The following is a 20,095-nucleotide window of genomic DNA, read 5'->3' as shown; positions in this document are numbered from 1 at the left end:
TTGGAACGTTGACGCTAGCTATGAATGAATGAATCAGTCAGTAAGTCGCTATCTTGAGAAGTAGTTTCCTAGGCGCTTGTCTAGGAAAGTAACTGGCCCTGATACCACTACGCGGCTATGCAGCAGAAGTAGTGCGCGTCCTAAACCTATAGAAGGGGCAGCGGGATGTTAGTCGTCATATTTTCCCGGACATTCGCTCTCGGGACTTGAATAAGTATGCGGGATTGATTAATGAAACAGCCCTAAAATGTTTGTTGATGCTAATTTGTGTCGATCTTGGCACTTCAGAGGAATATTTAGCTCGGGAGCGCCTATATCTGACTATATGAGAACGAAGAAATCGTTTATCTGGGCGATCACTGGACCGATTTTAATCAGAATACTTGCATTTGAAATAAATAGTTAAAATCTAGTGTCTTAAGAAGTAGCTTTTGATATCTAGGCCGTCAGTATTTAGAATATTTTTAAATCTCAGAACTTTAAAATACTCAATAATCACGTTTACAATTCTATACAATTCTATAACTCAGCACTGAAAAGCGAAATCAATATTGTAAACTGCACTTAATTCATTTTAAAGCGGACAAAATTCATGTATTATACACCACTCCGAAATATGCCAGTAGTTTGTTAGTATGACTTTTGCGAAAACCTCGAAAACATTGTAATAACTTCACGTAAGTTGTAAATTCATACATCAAGTTTGTCCGCTTTAGATGCTCTAACGGATCTAGTTTTATAGAACTGCGATATCTGTTCTTGGTGCCGAGTTACAGATTTGTAAACTTCGTGTTTCATTTTATTTTTAGCTTGCCCCTTTCCGCGAACTTCGGTAAAAATTTACAGGTCCTAAACCAAAATTATGCTTCCTAGAGTCACTCTCTTAAAACGGTTGCACCCTTTGGGGTGTATATTTGTCCAACAATAATCGTCATCTGCCTTGCTTGCGTTTCCTTTCCTGAAAACTCGGCGCTCGCTACTTTCCTGTCGAGAATGCTGCGTCACACTGATATCGCGCATGCCGTTCGTGACTGGGAAGTACCGGGCTCACAGCGTTAAAGAAAGGAAACGCGGGCAACACGGATGACCATTATTGTTGCGGGACAAGATACGCCCCAAAGGGTGTAAATTTTTCTAAGAGTGCAGTATAGTTCGGCTTTTCTCTCAAATGCAACAAATTTTATTCAAATCGGTCCAGCGGTTGTCCCACAATAGCATTTCTGCGTTTTACCTGTACTTTAATAGGGAAATCGGAGTTGGCCAAGCACTTCAGGGTCTTTCCGTTAGAAAGCACCGGCACATACAACAGGATGTTAACCTAACCTGCTTACACACACGGCTTTGTCACCAAATAATTCCTGCTTGCACGGCAGGATCGGAAAGGCCTTGGAAGCGTGTTCACGTCAAGTGGGACAATGCACACCGCACTGATGCTCCCTCCACGCCGACGACAACCAGCCGCAGACATCGACCTGTGCCAGAGCGAACTGAACATGAAACATGCGGAATAAAGTGGAAACACAGCGTAGAGCGCCCAACAGAAGATATCAAACCAAGTGCGATACCGGCGAAGATGCTGTAGGGTCCTTGGCTGTGTCTGGGTCTCTCTTTCTTTTTTTATAGAAACAATACAACGCAGACATGCTTGTTCTGGTTGCCCACCTGCTTATCCGATTCCTCTAAATGAAGCTTGGACACACAGGTAATTAATGCAGCCGCATGTGGCGCTGCAAAGCTCGCGGATTCCAGCGCTCGCGCCTATAGCTGTCCATAGGGTTGAAAGAGCTCGCGCCGAGCCACGTCCGTAGCCTATATAAGGCAGGGAATTCCACCGAGACACGTTCGTGTTGCTTTACTCTTAAACCATGCATTCTACGGAGGTTCCGAAGAAGGCGCAGCCCTCTTCTGCCTCCAAGGACCAGCCGCTGCTCACGCTACGATTTCCCAAGAAGTTGTGGAAGATCGTCAACGAATGTAAGTCGGGCGCCATTGCCTGGTCCACGGACGGCACAGCCATAGTGATTGACTACTCAAAGTTCCAGTCGGACTATCTTGACAATCGCCTCGACATCTTCAAGACTAACAACATCACCAGTTTCATAAGGCAGCTCAATTTGTACGGATTCCGGAAGGTCAGCCCTCACTACAGAGTCTCTGCGAGTAGCACTGAAGGCTCGGACGTGCACGTCTTTCGCAACGACTCCTTTGTTAGAGATCGACCAGACCTGCTGCCGGAGGTGACGCGCAAGACTGGAGCCTTGCGGTCCAGTGCATTCCACAAGCACAACGGCTGTTCGCACAAGGCGCACTTCCAGCACGTCCACGAGAGCGGTCACATAGAGATGCACTGCCAGGTGAGTGCTGCCGTGTTGGCTTCGTCTCCTCATCAGCAGCTGGCATCGAGGGCGTAGACATGTTACACGTGTATCACATGTGATACACGTGTATCACATGTGACATGTCCACGCCGCTGCTGTGTCTCAAGTAATCGCGATGCACCGCCAACTAAGCGTTGCGTGAGGGAGATGGTCTTTTTTTTTACATTTGTTTTCTTCGCGCGAGTAAGTGTTATTGGAAACTTAATGCGAAGTGCCCGTCGTGAGCACGTTGGATACACCGGCCAATACTTGTTCACCATGGACATAAGTAAAGCTCGGCGCTATAACTTGGGGCTCAGATCGCTGGATCAATGCTACACTTTTGAGGTGGAAAACAGTGAGGCGAAAAAAAAAAAAGCCATTGCACTCTGTGAAGATAGTTGACCAGCGAAGCTGTTTAGCACGTGACACGGTGATGACACATAATTTTGAACAAAGGTACGAACTCATTGTCTTGATAGGTGGTCATCGTGACGAAAGGTACGCACACTCATTTGTCTTGCACGGTGGTCATTATTTCACTCGCAACTGCAATCGCATTCTTTGATATCAAATCGATGCACGTATGCCGCTGGGTGGTCGGTTGGGCCGGATCGGTGTGGCATCGCAAGGGATGTGTCTGCAACACGGAACGCGTAAACCGCTCTCTTTGCGGTACCGAGACATCCACATTGAAATCGCCGACAACAACACGGGTAGCCATGTACCTTACGGAGCTACGAGTCATTATTTCATTTGTTGCTTGTTTACGGGGGTACGATCCATTGCCCACGAGGGTATGAGCCATTGCTCACGGGGGTATGAGCCATTGATGATGACAGCTTTCGACATGTTGTTTCTGTATGTTGTATGCGTGATTAGAGAGAATTCAAACACTGTTCGCCTCTGCCTTACGGGGCTTTGAGCCATGGTATTTTTTGCTTGCTTACGGGAGTATGAATGCCTACGTGGATATGAGCCATTTATGGTGATAGTTTTTGTTCACAGAAAACAAAAATGCACGAAATCCTAGCCATATACAGCTTCGCTGTAAAAAAAAGGAAAGTGAAAAGGAAGAAAGGCTATATATGATAGTTTGTGTTCGCTATCGCTATGCTCGTCCTCCAGCCCATACAGTTTCCTACGAAACTTTGATCCAGACCTCTGTTCCTTGGGATTATTTAGGGTTAAGAAGAACGGACAGTCGTGCGAGTTAGTACGAGTTCATTCTGTACGAAGAAAAATAAAGGGGGCAGGGCGTCACAGGTGATCGTGTATTATCACGTTTTCTTTCCTTGCGCCTTTTACAGCGAAGCTGTTAGCCTTTAATTGGTCGGGATTTTCGTGGCGTGCTCACCCAAAAACCGGCAGCTGGAAAAGGGGTTTGTGTGAGTTTCCGCGTAACAGAAGTATGTTTTCTCGAATATTCGAATTACAATCCGATGCTATCATGTCAGCAGGTTGTGTGTAAGTCTTACTTTACGAATTTTTTGACATATTTTACTTTGAGGAATTTGCTAAGTGTAAATGTTTTCTCGAATATGTGAATCACAATTCGATGCTATCATGTCAGGTTCTGTGTGAGTCGTACTTTACGAATTTTCCGACACATTTCAATTTGAGCAATTTGCTTAGATGACATAGCTACTAAGCAAATTTCTCAAGTTAACATGTCAGAAAATTCGTAAAGTACAACTTACACACACCCTGTCGGCATGATAGCATCGGATTATAATTCGAATATACAAAACATAACCATGTTACGCGGAAACGGAAAGACAAACCCCTTTTCCAGCTGCCGTTTTTTTTAGTAAGCACGCCACGAAAAATCCCGACCAACTAGAGGCTAACAGCTTCGCTATATGGTATTGGGCTGCTAATGACGAGGTGGCGGGATCGAATCCCGGCCACGGTGGCCATATTTTTATGGGAGTGAAATGCGAAAACACCCTTACTTAAATTACCTAAATTTGGATGCCCGTTAACAAACCCCAGGTGGTCCAAATTATTCCGGAGTCCCCCATTACTGCGTGCCTCATAATCATATCGTGGTTTTGGCGCGTAAAATCCCGTAATTTAATTAACTTCGATTAGTTTAGTAACACATTTGCACTATGCGGAGGGCCTACTAGAATGAGGATGTGTGCTGTACCAGGGCCACTAAATAAAAAAAAGTTTTTTTTTTCTTTAATCCAGCGGCCGTGTCACAGCATACATCCTCATTCTAGTGGACCCTCCGCATAGCGCAAATGCGTTACTAAACTAATCGAAGGTAATTAAATTAGGGGGTCTTTACGTGCCAAAACTACGATATTATTTTTTTTTAATCCAGCGGCCGTGGCTGTGCTAACGGTACCGCCACCTAGCAGCCGCGGCCACTCGGATAGACCTTAAAACGGCAGCTGGTAATGGGCTTTGGCTTTCCGTTTCCGGGTAACATATATATGTTTTGTATATTCAAATAACAGTCAGAAGCTATCATGCCTGCAGCTTGTGTGCAAGTCGTACTTTACGGATTTTCTGACGCAATTTACTTCTAAACAGTAGTTTAATTCTATAAGGCGCTTGCACTTGGCACACGGCCTGGAAGAATGAGCAAGTATGTTGCACTTCTGCATGCGCGCGTGACGCATGTCGCTTGTGGTGGTGGTTTATCAACGTTGTTCAGACTACGTGCGCTACGTAGGGATCGTTCGCACGGAACGTAAGCGTAAACGCAAAAAGAGCAACTACTTTGTTCACACGACTGCTGCATTGAGCGGAAAGTACGCAACAATCGCAACCAGCCTGGGCGTAAATGTTGGAGTACCCGCTACTTTTACGACAGGCACAGATACGACTGTTACGACGCCGCCAATGCACGAAGCAGTTTCGGTTTCCATCTTACGGTCACAGGGCTTGCGGCCTCCCCATATTCCGCGTTTCCATCCGGTGACCGCCATCCCAGCCAACCGGCGTTGCAACGCAGTTCCTTGCTGCTGCTGCCGACGCCATCCGCGTTTTCCCGGGTTCGCGCCGAACGCGCGCGGTGTCCCTGAGTGCAGTGCGGTTTTCCGGTCTCATTGTGTTGTGTACACTGCCCGTGCCTAGTGATGATGCTAAGTGCGGAAGCTTCTTCGTTGTGCAGCGATGAATAACTAATTGAAGTGCGACAGAGGCCGATACTCTATGACCAGCGCCTGAAAACATTGGGCTTGAAGAGCATCGACCTGCGCTAACAGCCGCTTGCTGATCGGTGCCGTGATAAAAAATGCGAAAGGCGGCTGTCCCAGAACGGTGATTGGCCAGTCGTAAAAAACGTATCTTATCGAAAGGCTCAATGTGAACGTAGGCGGTTGCTAGCTGCGGAAACAGTCGTTCCAGCAGTTGCGTAAATTGCAATAATTACGCCACTTAAAGCGGATGCGACTTTAGTCTGAACGCGGCATAACGCCTGCACCAGCTTCGCTTTACTGTGTTGCTTGGTGTGCTTGGCCAGTTGGTTTTCTTAGGCACTATAAGTGTTCCTGGTTGTTGGTTTACTGCTTTGTTGTACTTTTAATTTTGTTTTATTGTTTTTGACTCCGGTTTTGTTGCGTTTATCTGACATCAGTATTGCTGACATATTCATCACTGGGCTTAGCTAACGATAGAGGTGAGATGCCTTGGAAGATAGAAGGAGCATGCGGCCTTTGGAATTATTTTTTCCTTGACGGTTGGTTGTGATAATGCCGATTGTGCGATGGTCATGTGACAGAGTGCCCTTTATATATTAGAGCCCCGTTCTGTCGAATAAACAGTTGGTAGTACAACCTCTCTCTCCTGTCTTGTATGTTTCCTGTGTGCGTCATTTTTTTTTTTGCTGGTTTTTTTGTAACGCTGTACTCCACTTTCACAGGGTGGAATGGAGGCAGATTTTTTTTTCGATGATTTATTTCGGGTTTTGCTTCACAAATTAATAATTCCAATTCCACGAACTCCGTTTTTTTTTTCATTCCTTCTTCATTCTTTTTCTTTTACTTTTTTTTTCGGCCTTGTGGCGGACGTTAGTGCACATATGGTGCGACATTGTGGAGCAAATGCCGTGGGACGCGAGAGAGCGTGCGTTTCACTGCCGGTAAGGGCACCATGAAGAGGCTGCGGACTTGGCCTTCGCATAAAATGCTTTCGATACGATCACCGTGGGCGAGAACTTCGACTTCGTGCCTCTCGCTTTCGAGGAGGGTGACGTGGGTGAGACGCTGCGATGTTTCCTGTTTGCGTCTCGCTGTTGGTCGAGAACGCTCTGCGGTTCGCAATCGTGTTTCGTTACAGAAAACGATGCCGCAGACTCGAAAGCCTTCGCAAGTCTCGTTGTGGCGAAAAGCGCTGTATACGTGTGACGCGGGAGGTGCATGCACTGCGCCTTCGCGTCTCGCTGTCAAGAACGGTGACGTGGAGGTTGCGGGCTTCGCCATCGTTGTGAACGACGTCGCGGAGATGTGCCCTGTGCGAGACGCTGGGGGCGTTCGATGATTGTGCGGCTCGCTCGGGGTCGCCAGGTTTGGCGACTTCTCGCCAGCTTGGCTACTTTTAGAGACTCCTGGCGATCTAAAAGCATGGTTTGGCTACTTTCTGGCTACTTTTGACGGTGTAAATTTGTATATAACTTATGTCCAAATCTCACTCCGATGACTCCGTCTAAGCAACAGCTCGAAACGCCAGATCTTGAAGTCCATGCTTTTGAGTCTTGCGAGCACCGAAACTAAATCCAGCAGCTGAAAACACATAATAGCCGCCATATGGCCAGTGGGCCTCTTCTACTTGACGTCCCGGGCTGTCCAGGATTGCACGAGATGCTTCATTCGCAAAGCTAATTGGCTGAGATCAACACCTTGGGCCGTCTGGAAGTGTCATGGACAAATAATTGAACAGGCCCATTGCAGTTTCTCTATAGGCGGCGTACAACGGCTCTCTCTGATTGACAGTAATTAACCAATCTTAAAGGCTATGCTTTTGCGCCCTTTGTTAGACGGAAGCAATAGGTGGCTTGTCCTAATATTAACCCCAGTGACGGTTACCTCTAAAGCGGATCTCGAAGACCATGCTTCTTTGCGCCAGAAGGGTCTCTAACAAGGGGAACACGTCACGGCAGCCATGACATTACAGGTACCAGTGTCTATGTGCGTTTCTTAAAGGGACTGACAACTGACTAGAATGTGTTGTGAGAGGTTGATGTAAAGAAATGACCATGATTTATAGTGATAAAATCCAGCACGCCGTTCGTGATTTAAGTAGGAATTATAATTTTTAACTGGCAAAGAAAGTCTCGAAAACCAGTAAGTAGCGAGACCTGGCGGTGAAATCTTGTACTTCGGTTGAATTCTATGAGATTACTGTACGTAAGTCAACTGCTGTTAAGTACAGTATAATTATTGCTTAAAATTGCCGCTGGTATATTATTAGACACTCGCGCATTATTCTATGCTTCGGAAATAAAAAACGCATGCGTGGCTACGGCCGTTGGCTACGGCAAAACGCTGAATTCCGTATAAATGTGTCGTTTCGTTTCTGATCTGATTGGTTTCGTTTTGACCGGTTAAGTAACGAAGCAATTGTGCAGAAAACTACATAAACACGTAGCTATCATCGCAGAAATAATTTAACGATTCTGAATACGTGAATCGCAGGAACATCGACGCCATAAACAAAATCATACTTCAGTTGTTACAGCTACGGTCACACTTGTCTGTCTCCCAATAATGCCGGCGTACAATCGCTATCGCGCTCACCTATAACCGTTTTTACAGTGTACTAGATAGATTCTAGTACACTGTACCGTTTTCAGCATGCTTCGAGTCAATGACTACGCCTTCACTGCATATCGAAAAAATTATAATAAAAAAAATGTTCCACGGCGTTTGCCGCGTTAGCACTTCATGATTAAAGACACCCTGACCGCTAAGCTTCCCATTGCACTAAAGAAGTAGGTTCCACGAAAATTGGTTGTCAGTCCCTTTAAAGGCGCTTGCGACTGCATAGCAGGAATAGTAAAACGTGTGACGTCATACAGTTCGCACAGGAACGTTTTAAGAGAAGTCACAGTGGTGCAAGGATGTTTTATGTTTCATGTTGGGGATTGATTATAAGAGTACAGGAGGTGCAAACGTGTACGAATGGAGCTTTTTTTTTTCTTTGTTGACGGGGTACGGAGCTCAGGCATGGGTAAGGTTATGCATGTGTGCTTTTCTTGGTGCTGTCAGGATTGGGGGCTCAATCCCATCGATCGTGGTCCGTTGTCAAGATTGGAGTCCGGCATGAATTCGAAGGTAGCTTGCCCATACCGTCGTCCAACTTATCCACGCTGAGGACGTTGATGAAGGGAAGAACTGCTTCTCATCGAGAACGAGGAATATGGGTTTATTAACAGTATTTAAATCAGTCTAACATGACTGCTTGAGAAAAGTGCATCAGTCTAACATGACTGCTTCAGAGAGAGTGTCAGTCCAACATGACTGCTTCAGAGAGAGTGTCAGTCCAACATGACTGCTCAAGAGAAGTGTGTCCAGCATTCGCACCACCGCAGTTTTTATACACTCGGTCCTCCCGCGATACAAGGTGACGCGAACGTTCGTTTACTCAATGTCAACTTGCCGCCGCCCCGCAGAACAGTTTACGCACACGTAGGCACACACATTCCGATGTCCGGCGCCGACGTCAGAGGGGCGCCGTTCCGGGAAACTCGGAGCCAGTGGTGGGTAGCTCGTTGTCTTGCGTCCCGGTCGGGGCGTGGGAAGCAACAAAAAACGACTTTCCCGCGGCAGCTCGTTCACGCGTAGCAGATCAGGTCCGCGCTGGAGAGCTCGGGCACAATAGTTCGCCCGCCGAACTCGTTTCGTCACAACGGCGATGGGGCTGGAGGAATGGCGGCGGTGTCAGCACAAAGCCCGCTTCATCGAACGCATCCTAGCTGAAGCGACGGAGAGTGGGGGATGCGTGTCTTGTTCCCCGGTCGTAACTGGGTGGCAATCTTGCCTTGCAGCTCGCCATTCTTAACACTGCTCGTTCAGATTTGTTTTCCTGATCGCGTTATCGTCAACAGATGTATAAAGCTATGGAGTGCGTAGGCTGTGTTCTGTTGTATATCGCGCTAGAAACGTAACACGTGTTATTGCTGTAGTAATGAGAGTGCGCGGCTTTGTCAGTCCATGCTTTTGTTATGCGCTGAAAATATATTTTGCGAGTACAAGCCGTTCACTACCAGTACAAATGATTTTTTGTAAGTAGGTTTTCTCCGCTTCGCCGTTTCGGCAGGATAAATTGGGGCACGAGTTCATTGGCTCATATTGACTTGGAACTGCGCTAATGGGGAAAGTGCTCATTGATGGCAACCATTCCTATGTGTAACTTTCGTTCTTGCATACGCTTTGTTCACAAATCAAGTACAGGTTCCACTGTGATGTTTGCGCTTGAGAGCCAACGGCACCAGTTTGTCATAAAAGCGTAGGACCAGTTTCACTGCATAAAGAGATGCCACCATCATGACGAAACGACGAGAATAGCTGAAATACTCTGCGTCGATCGCGCACGTTTCTGCATGACGCTAGCGTTATTTAGGCGAGTATGTCACGCGCCTTGCGTTCGGTCGTCATGGTACTAAGATGATTAAATTATGAAGTTACACAAGCTGGACATACGGCGGTCGATTGGGTATACGCAAGTACACACGTACACGAGTACACGCGTACACGCGTACATGCGATTGGATGCACACGTACGCACTTCGAGCACCGCAAACGCATCCGAGTTGTTAAACTGGCAGCTACATAGTGCTGGGCACACACGCAAGCGCATCGCCGTTGGCGTGTACCGGCGAAACCTTAATCGCAGCCCTTTCACGCCGCGCAAGTGTCTTTAGAAATTCACATAAAGAATTTGATCAATGCAATAGAAATAACTCCCGAAGCCGGTTGATCTGTGCAAGCCGCGACAGTGTTTTGGCCTACGAGTACAGTGCATAGCTGTGGACGACATAACACCAAACTAGCCTCAAAAGCCTTTTTCTTACTAGAAGCAGGCAGCCAACCAGAAGCCGCGAAACACGCGCGCAGTTACGCGCCCAAAAAGCACAAGAAATATCTCCTTCTGCCAGTTTCATAGCGTTCCGTCACCGCTACTAGCACAGCACAGAATAATCAAGCCTTAAATACGCAAAAATTCATGCGCAAGCACCCAACAACAATTTTTAATGTCTCACCTCGTGTAACTCTATGGGCGGCTTCCGAGCGAACGACCAAACTGCGAGGGGTGAGCTAGAGAGAAGGAGAAGCCGGGCGAGGAGGAATGTCGCTACCTTTTAGTTTTATTTAGGGACCTTACCGCGCACTTAGACGTGTGATCACGTGTTGGGCTACCAGGTTTGGCTTCAATCACGTTGCGGTAAGTCCCTTGATAATTTGAAAGTACCGCCACTCTGTGAACTCTGCCGCCGCCAGCGCAACCTCCTCGCCTCCTGGTCGCCCCTCTTGCGCGTAACCCCCCCCCCCCCTCCCGTGCGGGAAGTGGTCTTGCGCCCGTTTTTCTGCACGAAGATTGGTCTCCCTGCCGATGCTTTTGGAAACGCGCGGATCTTGCGTTTTGCTTCTGTTTTTCTATTTCGTTCGCGCCATCTTTCTCCTCAGCTCGGCTGGCTCGGCGCTTTAGCTCGTTGTAGCGAACGTTGTGCGCTGTGTTTCCTGCTCTCAGTGCTAGCGCAATGCCGTGCTGTTGCGCATATAACTGCAGTAAGAAGCCTGAAGATGGTTATGCACTATTTATGATGCCACAGGGAAAGCGTGACGGCTTGCGCAGGAAGCAATGGCTGCATAACATTGGTCGAAAGGACTTTGTTCCTACAAAGAGCAGTGTTGTTTGCGAGGTGAGGCGTGTTTGTTATTGCTCGTATTCAAAGCATCTCCTAATGCTGCATTTTTTTTCATTCTTCCGGCCTGCTCACCAGCGCTTTTGCTGCGACAATTTGTACGTTTCATAAATATAGTATATAATAACTATAATATAATATAATAAAAATCTATGGGCACTTTGCTGAGCTAAACTGCGATAGGCGAAAGCCTATCTATGACTGCCTCTGTTGCTGTTGTGTGAACTGTTCTGCGAATGGACGCCGCCGTGGCCGCGAGCATGGGATGCAATCACCGCCATATGGCTGCAAGGTTTGTCGCCGATGTGCGCGCACCCCCGCGCGCATGTCCGCACTCTTCCACGCGCCCACTCGCACAGCGCTACTGGCATGGTGCCTCCTCTCCTTGTTCCCCTCGCCGGTGATCACCGCTTTCCTGCGTCCACCACGTACTGCGCCCGGACACTCATGAGCCACTAAAGGCTTACGCCTTAATATTATATATAACTATACAAATAGTATGCTTAATATTCTGCTGAGACTCCATCACTTCGCACGTCGCCAACTGTTGTTACTCAGTCGAAAATGCAGCACTATATGTTGTTTTCCACAGCGAACAATTATGCGCGATCATACAGCCTCTCGATCGCACTTCTCGTTATTGTTAGGATCGTTGCCCGTTTTTCTGAAAATCGAAACAGCGGCTTGTGGAGGAGCTATTTTCAACTTACGTCGATGTGTGCGTCAGTCATACAATGAATGAAGGCCCTGAAAAAATTAGTGGCAAGTATACCCGTGGTATTGTAAGTGATGAGCGGTAGCTAGTCCACATTGCGTTTTATTTTATGAGGTTTAAGGCGAAAGCCTCCAGATCTGTTTCAAGGTCGCGTTGTGAACAGAAAATATCACGTGACCCAGGAAGGCCAGAAGCCACCCAAAGCATGTCCAGCCGTGTATAAAAGAATAATGATTAGCCAAAATAATGATTCATTAGTGATTGCATTAGGGTGGATTAGGGAGGATTGAAGTTGATTAGGATGTATTAAGGTGGATTAGGGTGTATTAAGAATTACTAAGATGCATGAACAATGATTAAGGTGGATGAAGGAAAATTAGCGTGGATTAAGGTGAATTATGGTTAATGAAGGAGTATTAAGACCGATTAGGTTGAATAAAGAGTATTAGGTTGGATTAAGGGAATTAGTGCGGATTAATAGTAAAGTTAATTAATGGAGGATTAGGGTGCATGAACAAGGATCGATTAAGGAGGAATAGGGTTGATTGAGGTGGATGAAGGAGGATTATGATGAATTAGCGTTAATGGAAGAGGATTAAGACCGATCAGGGTTGATTATTGAGGATTAGGGTGGATTAAGGTTGATGGCAGTGGATTAAGGTTAATTACTGTAGGCTTTCAAGGCTTTCGCATTCGCGTCTCTTAGGCGATACCCAAGTAAACCTTGGATTTTTGAAATTTGCTTTGAACTGCACTTCCGCGCAGGCATGAGTGGGCGACGATTATTATTTGGTTTACTAACGGATACAGGGGACGGCAGAAAGTTAGGTGGGCGGATGAGATTAAGAAGTTTGCAGGAACGGCATGGCCACAATTAGTACATGACCGGGGTTGTTGGAGAAATATGGGAGAGGCCTTTGCCCTGCACTGGGCGTAACCAGGCTGATGATGATGACAGGCAATGTGCAGGGGGTGTTCACATGATTGCGCACGCTTGCTGTTGATATCAACATCAAGGTGGTAGCCGGAAATCATCTCTTTAATAGCAAATGTTTTAAAACCACCTTCCTGCGGTTTTGTTCGGTGGGGAACGTTTTCTATTGATTTAACACGAGCCGAAATCATTGCATCGATGCGCTTTGATTACGAAGGTTGAGCAATAAATTACGATTGTGGCCGTGATTTAGTGATGCAGAGAATATTCTGCAGGCAGTAATGTTTAGCACTGCAACGTATTTCATCCTAATCCACCTTCATCCTTCTCCATCAACCTTAATCCTCCTTAATACACCATAATCCTCTTTAATCCACCTTGATCCACCCTAATACACCTTCATAGACCTTAATCCACCTTAATTCTCCTTAATACACCTGAATCCTCTTTCATCATCATCATCATCAGCCTAGTTACGCCCACTGCAGGGCAAAGGCCTCTCCCATACTTCTCCAAATACCCCGGTCATGTACTAATTGTGGCCATGTTGTCCCTGCAAACTTCTTAATGTCATCCGCCCGCCTAACTTTCTGCCACCCCTTGCTACGCTTCCCTTCCCTTGGAGTCCAGTCCGTAACCCTTAATGATCATCGGTTATCTTCCCTCCTCATTACATGTCCTGCCCATGCCCATTTCTTTTTCTTGATTTCAACTAAGATGTCATTAACTCGCGTTTGTTCCCTCACCCAATCTGCTCTTTTCTTATCCCTTAACGTTACACCTATCATTCTTCTTTCCATAGCTCGTTGAGTCGTCCTCAATTTAAGTAGAGCCCTAAAGCCTCCAGGTTTCTGCCCCGTGAGTGAGTACTGGTAAGACACAGCTGTTATACACTTTTCTCTTGAGGGATATTGGGAACCTGCTGTTCATGATCTGAGAATGCCTGCCAAACACACCCCAGCCCATTCTTATTCTTCTGATTATTTCCGTCTCATGATCCGGATCCGCCGTCAGTACCTGCCCTAAGTAGATGTATTCCCTTACCACTTCTAGTGCCTCGCTACCTATTGTAAATTGCTGTTCTCTTCCGAGACTGTTAAACTTTACTTTAGTTTTCTGCAGATAAATTTTTAGACCCACCCTTCTGCTTTGCCTCTCCAGGCCAGTGAGCATGCATTGCAATTGGTCTCCTTAGTTACTAAGCAAGGCAATATCATCAGCGAATCGCAAGTTCCTAAGGTATTCTCCATTAACTTTTATCCCCATTCTTCCCACTCCAGGTCTCTGAATACCTCCTGTAGACACGCTGTGAATAGCATTAGGGAGATCGTATCTCCCTGCCTGACGCCTTTCTTTATTGGGATTTTGTTGCTTTCTTTATGGAGGACTACGGTGGCTGTGGAGCCGCTATAGATATCGTTCAGTATTTTTACATATGGCTCGTCTACACCCTGATCCCGTAATGCCTCCATGACTGCTTAGGTTTCGACTGAATCAAACGCTTTTTCCTAATCAATAAAAGCTATACATAAGTGTTGGTTATATTCTGCACATTTCTCTATCACCTGATTGATAGTGTGAATATGGCCTATTGTTGAGTCGCCTTTACGGAATCATGCTTGGTCCTTTGGTTGACTTAAGTCTAAGGTGTTCCTGATTCTATTTACGATTACCTTAGCAAATACTTTGTAGGCAACGGACAGTAAGCTGATCGGTCTATAATTTTTCAAGTCTTTGGCGTCCCCTTTATTATGGATTAGGATAATGTTAGCGTTTTTCTAAAATTCCAGTACACTCGAGGTCATGAGGCATTGCTTATACAGGGTGGCCAGTTTTTCTAGAACAATCTGCCCACCATCCTTCAACAAATCTGCTGTTACCAGATCCTCCCCAGCTGCTTTCCCCCTTTGCATAGCTCCCAAGGCTTTCTTTACTTCTTCCGGCGTTACTTGTGGGATGTCAAATTCCTCTAGATTATTCTCTCTTCCATTAGCGTCGCGGGGACTATACTGGTACTGTATAAATCTCTATAGAACTCCTCTGCCACTTGAACTATCTCATCTAAATTAGTAATGATATTGCCGGCTTTGTCTCTTGACGCATACATCTAATTCTTGCCTATTCCTGGTTTCTTCACTGCTTTTAGGCTTCCTCCGTTCCTGAGAGCATGTTCCATTCTATCCATATTATAGTTCCTTATGTCAGCTGTCTTACGCTTGATGATTAACTTGGAAAGTTCTGCCAGTTCTATTCTAGCTGTAGGGTTAGAGGCTTTCATACATTGGCGTGTCTTGATCAGATCTTTCGTCTCCTGCGATAGCTTACTGGTATCCTGTTTAACGGAGTTACCAGCGACTTCTATTTCACACTCCTTAATGATGCGCATAAGATGCCCATAAGATTGTAGTTAATTGCTTCAACATTAAGGTCACAACGCTAAAAAAGCATATACAGTGCTAATAAGCGGGCACGTCCTGTGCTACCGGGGCTTAGCGGAGAGACGTGAACTAGGAGTCGGATTCCTGATTAAGAAGAATATAGCTGGTAACATACAGGAATTCTATAGCATTAACGAGAGGGTGGCAGGTCTTGTTGTGAAACCTAATAAAAGGTACAAATTGAAGGTCGTACAGGTCTACGCCCCTACATCCAGTCATTATGACCAGAAAGTAGAAATCTTCTAGGAAGACGTGGAATTGGTGATGGGTAAAGTCAAAACAAAATACACGATACTGATGGGCGAATTCAATGCCAGGGTAGGCAAGAAGCAGGCTGGAGACAAGTCAGTGGGGGAATATGGCATAGGCTCTAGGAATAGCAGGGGAGAATTATTAGTAGAGTTTGCAGAACAGAATAATATGCGGATAATGAATACCTTTTTCCGCAAGCGGGATAGCCGAAAGTGGACGTGGAGCCCGAACGGCGAGACTAGAAATGAAATAGGCTTCATACTTTGCGCTAACCCTGGCATCATACAAGATGTGGACGTCCTCAGCAAGGTGCGCTGCAGTGACCATAGGATGATAAGAACTCGAATTAGCCTAGACTTGAGGAGGGAACGGAAAAATCTGGTACATAAGAAGGCGATCAATGAGTTAGCGGTAAGAGGGAAAATAGAGGAATTCCGGATCAAGCTACAGAACAGGTATTCGGCTTTAACTCAGTAAGAGGACCTTAGTGTTGAAGTAATGAACGACCATCTTATGGGCATCATTAAGGAGTGTGCAATAGAAGTCGGTGGTAACTCCGTTAGACAGGATACCAGTAAGCTATCGCAGGAGACGAAAGATCTGATCAAGAAACGCCAATGTATGAAAGCCTCTAACCCTACAGCTAGAATAGAACTGGCAGAACTTTCCAAGTTAATCAACAAGTGTAAGACAGCTGACATAAGGAAGTATAATATGGATGGAATTGAACATGCTCTCAGGAACGGAGGAAGCCTAAAATCAGTGAAGAAGAAACTAGTAATATGCAAGCACGAGATGTATGCGTTAAGAGACAAAACCAGCAATATCAGTACTAATATGTATGAGATAGTTCAAGTGGCTGAGGAGTTCTATAGAGATTTATACAGTACCAGTGGCACCCACGACGATAATGGAAGACAGTATAGTCTAGAGGAACTTGAAATCCCGCAAGTAACGCCAGAAGAAGTAAAGAAAGCCTTGGGAGCTATGCAAAGGGGGAAGGCAGCTGAGGAGGATCAGGTAACAACAGATTTGTTGAAAGATGGTGGGCAGATTGTTCTAGAAAAACTGGCCACCCTGTATATGCAATGCCTTATGACCTCGAGTGTACCGGAATCTTGGAAGAACGCTTGCATAATCGTAACCCATAAGAAAGTGGACGCCAAAGACTTGTAAAATTATAGACCGATAAGTTTACTGTCCGTTGCCTACAAAGTATTGACTAAGGTAATCGCAAATAGAATCAGGGACACCTTACTTAGACTTCTGTCAACCAATGGGCCAGGCAGGATTCCGAAAAAGCTACTCAACAATAGAAGATATTCACACTATCAATCAGGTGATAGAGAAATGTCCGGAATATAACCTACCCATATATATAGCTTTCATTAATTACGAGAAAGCGTTTGATTCAATCGAAACCTCAGCAGTCATGGAGGCATTAAGGAATCGGGGTATAGACGAGCCGTATGTAAAAATACTGAAAGATATCATAGCGGCTCTACAGCCACCGTAGTCCTCCATAAAGTAAGCAACAAAATCGCAATAAAGAAAGGCGTCAGGCTGGGAGATACGATCTCTCCACTGCTATTCACAGCGTGTTTACAGGAGGTATTCAGAGACCTTGATTGGGAAGAATTGGGGATAAGAGTTAATGGAGAATAACTTAGTAACTTGCGATTCGCTGATGATATTGCCTTGCTTAGTAACTCAGGGCACCAATTGCAATGCTTGCTCACTGAACTGGAGAGGCAAAGCAGAAGAGTGGATTTAAAAATTAATCTGCAGAAAACTAAAGTAATGTTGAAGTCTTGGAAGAGAACAGCAGTTTACAATAGGTAGCGAGGCACTGGAAGCGGTAAGGGAATACATATTGGCGGCGAGGAATTACGGAGTCGCCATCTGTCGGAAGCGCCTCCCTTGCGTAGTATGAGGGATCACGCGGCGCGCTCCTCATAGGTTTCGCTTATGGCGCTCAATAAAAACACCACGCGGCAGCCCTCCTGGACATACATGAAAGTATTTTTAAAACGAGGGAAGCATTTGACTGTCGATATAATAATCTTGGGCAAACTGAAAGCACATAATCGTTTACAGACGCGATCTCTTTACCGAATACGTACAGTAAACGCCACTGCGCGCGGTCGCCGCGATAGTCTCCCGAACCGGCTTCTTGCATGAAAGGTAGGCAAATGCTGAGAGTAAACCATGTTAAATATGTTCTTATATTTGGTTGTCTGTATAACCAAATGGAGCATAAAAGAATGAAGCCTCACTGCAGCGATTGCAAGGGTCTGCAGCGACCGACCGCGCGTCTGCACGCATGTCCGCGCACAATGTTTTGCTTTCGCTGTGAGCGCGTTTTCGCACCGTACCGCGAGCTTTAGCCTCCAGCATGTGAGCATTTGACAGTACACTAGCAACCATTGTTGCGTGGACGCCATCAGAACTCTTCAAAAATAATTTCGTTATAAAGATTTCGACGCCTACGGCGACTGTGATGCGCCGTCGCGATGGCGTCTTCTAAGTTCTTGGACATGTCAATATTATTTCTCAAGTTGAGTCGCACTGTAACTTTATCGGTCTTCTCAGCGTGCGATTTTCCTATGCTTTTTCGTAATCCAGTGCATTAATTCAAAACAGAAACATGACCATATCTCATGCCTTTTTTTTTTAATGTGCGTCTTACCGCACTCTTTCCGTTCCAGTGAACTTGCCCGTATCCAGCATCAAGTTCATAAACCAAACAGTCATGGCATTAACCGGGCAGCGGGCGCGGGCGAGCCTCTCAGTACGCGTTCTCTGCTACTCACCGAACATCGCGTAGTCCCGGCGCCGTAGCAGATATCTTCCTCGCCTCTGTGCTTGCTGCATACCCGAGTTGCAGCCGACGGCTATCTGTTGGTTCTAAGTTTCGCGAGCCAAGCTTCACGCAGCTCCTTGTCCTGCGGCTACGTGTGAATAAGGCTGACACCGGGCTCCGTTGCGTACGTCGGGCACTGCGGCACTGAGCAGTAGCCTATCATGCTGCACGCCTCCAAAGGCAGCAACTACCTATTATAGTACTTTCAAATGTTGTCAAGCAGACACCCAAGACGGTAAAGCCTAACCACTTAATCAGAACCGCAGCGCAGCTGGGACTTTGAACTTTCGTTTTCAGCTCGCTTCGGCGCTTCCGATGCAGCCGACGTGGCCGCTGTGTCCACGTGATCCCTGTTACCACGTCACGCCAACGGTGGCGCCAGCTTTTCCAGTGGTGGAGCTCGAGGCCAATACTTAGGGCGGGTAGTTACCGCGGATCCGGATCATGAGACTGAAATAATCAGAAGAATAAGAATAGGCTGGGCTGGAATAGGGAAGATAACCGATGGCCATTAAGGGTTACGGACTGGATTCCAAGGCAAGGGAAGCGTAGCAGGGGGCGGCAGAAAGTTAGGTGGGCGGATGAGAGTAAGAAGTTTGCAGGGACAACATGGCCACAATTAGTACATGACCGGGGTAGTTGGAGAAGTATGGGAGAGGCCTTTGCGCTGCAGTGGGCGTAACCAGGCTGATGATGATACGTGGGTCGGTCCCGAAGATAGTGCAATACCGGCCCGACCCAGGGCGGAGGTGAAGCAGGCGTTAAACACTCCCCATACGTGGGCCGATCCCGAAGATAGTGCAATACCGGCCCGATCCGCAGCGGAGATGAAGCAGGCGTGAAGCACTCCCCATACGTGGGCTGATAGCAAACCCGATTTCGTTGACCACATGACCAGTGTGCTTGAATTTATTTATAATAAATATCCACAATGTATTTTGTTGCTTGGCGGCGACTTTAACTACCCTGCTATTAACTGGTCAATGCCATCATCGCCATTAACACCCGCCCGGCTCGAGGAGTCTCGCTTCCTTCAAACATTACACTTGTTTCATTTAACTCAGTTGGTAAAGGAGCCGACACGAGGCGAACGCACCCTCGATTTAGTCCTAACTAACAATCCAACTAATGCTGTAGTTCACGTCCTTGATGAAATTAGTGAGGATAGAGTAGTACATTGTTCGCACCCACTCCCACTTCCCAATAAACCAACAAAGCTAAAACGCATACTTAATTACAGAAAGGCAGATTTCGGAAAAATGAATAGCATGCTAACCGAGTTTGCAAGCTCCTTTTCAAACGAATTCATTAATCGTTCAACTAATGACAACTGGATAGTGTTCCGTGACTTCCTTAAGAAAATCGAAAATACGTGCATCCCTGAGATTTCATTCACGTCAAGAACAAATGCTCCCTGGTTTACAAAAAAAAGTCAAACATTGCCTGAATAAAAAGAAAAGAGCGTATAATAAGGCCTCGCGAACCAAAACTGATTATGCGTGGAAAAAATATAAAGAATTAGCTCGTGAATCACAAAAAAAACAAATGAAGAAGCTAAGGATCATTATTTCAATTATACTCTGCCCACTTTGTTAACGTCTGATCCAAAAAAGTTTTGGCGTGTAATTAACCCTAAAGATACGGACACTGCAATAACC

At 46.2% G+C, this 20,095-nt stretch overlaps 1 protein-coding gene across 6 annotated transcripts in view; it reads left to right on the top strand.

The window, feature by feature from the left end:
* The window catches only part of LOC139050027 (uncharacterized), a 73,962-nt gene that overhangs the window by 3,963 nt on the left and 49,904 nt on the right, over positions 1 to 20,095 (top strand). For 4 of the 6 annotated variants that reach the window (XM_070526177.1, XM_070526167.1, XM_070526159.1 and 1 more), the window contains one exon: positions 1,374 to 2,354. The exons of the other annotated variants lie outside the window; for them this stretch is intronic. In XM_070526177.1, coding sequence (XP_070382278.1) covers positions 1,866 to 2,354 — 489 coding nt within the window. In that variant the 5' untranslated portion in view covers positions 1,374 to 1,865. The remainder of the gene's footprint in view (positions 1 to 1,373; positions 2,355 to 20,095) is intronic. 6 annotated transcript variants of the gene reach the window in all.

The sequence above is a fragment of the Dermacentor albipictus genome, chromosome 1 (assembly GCF_038994185.2).
Source record: "Dermacentor albipictus isolate Rhodes 1998 colony chromosome 1, USDA_Dalb.pri_finalv2, whole genome shotgun sequence".
Taxonomy (NCBI): Eukaryota; Metazoa; Arthropoda; class Arachnida; order Ixodida; family Ixodidae; genus Dermacentor; species Dermacentor albipictus.
The sequence above is the reverse complement of the archived record's forward strand: the minus strand, read 5'-3'. Positions and strand labels throughout refer to the sequence as shown.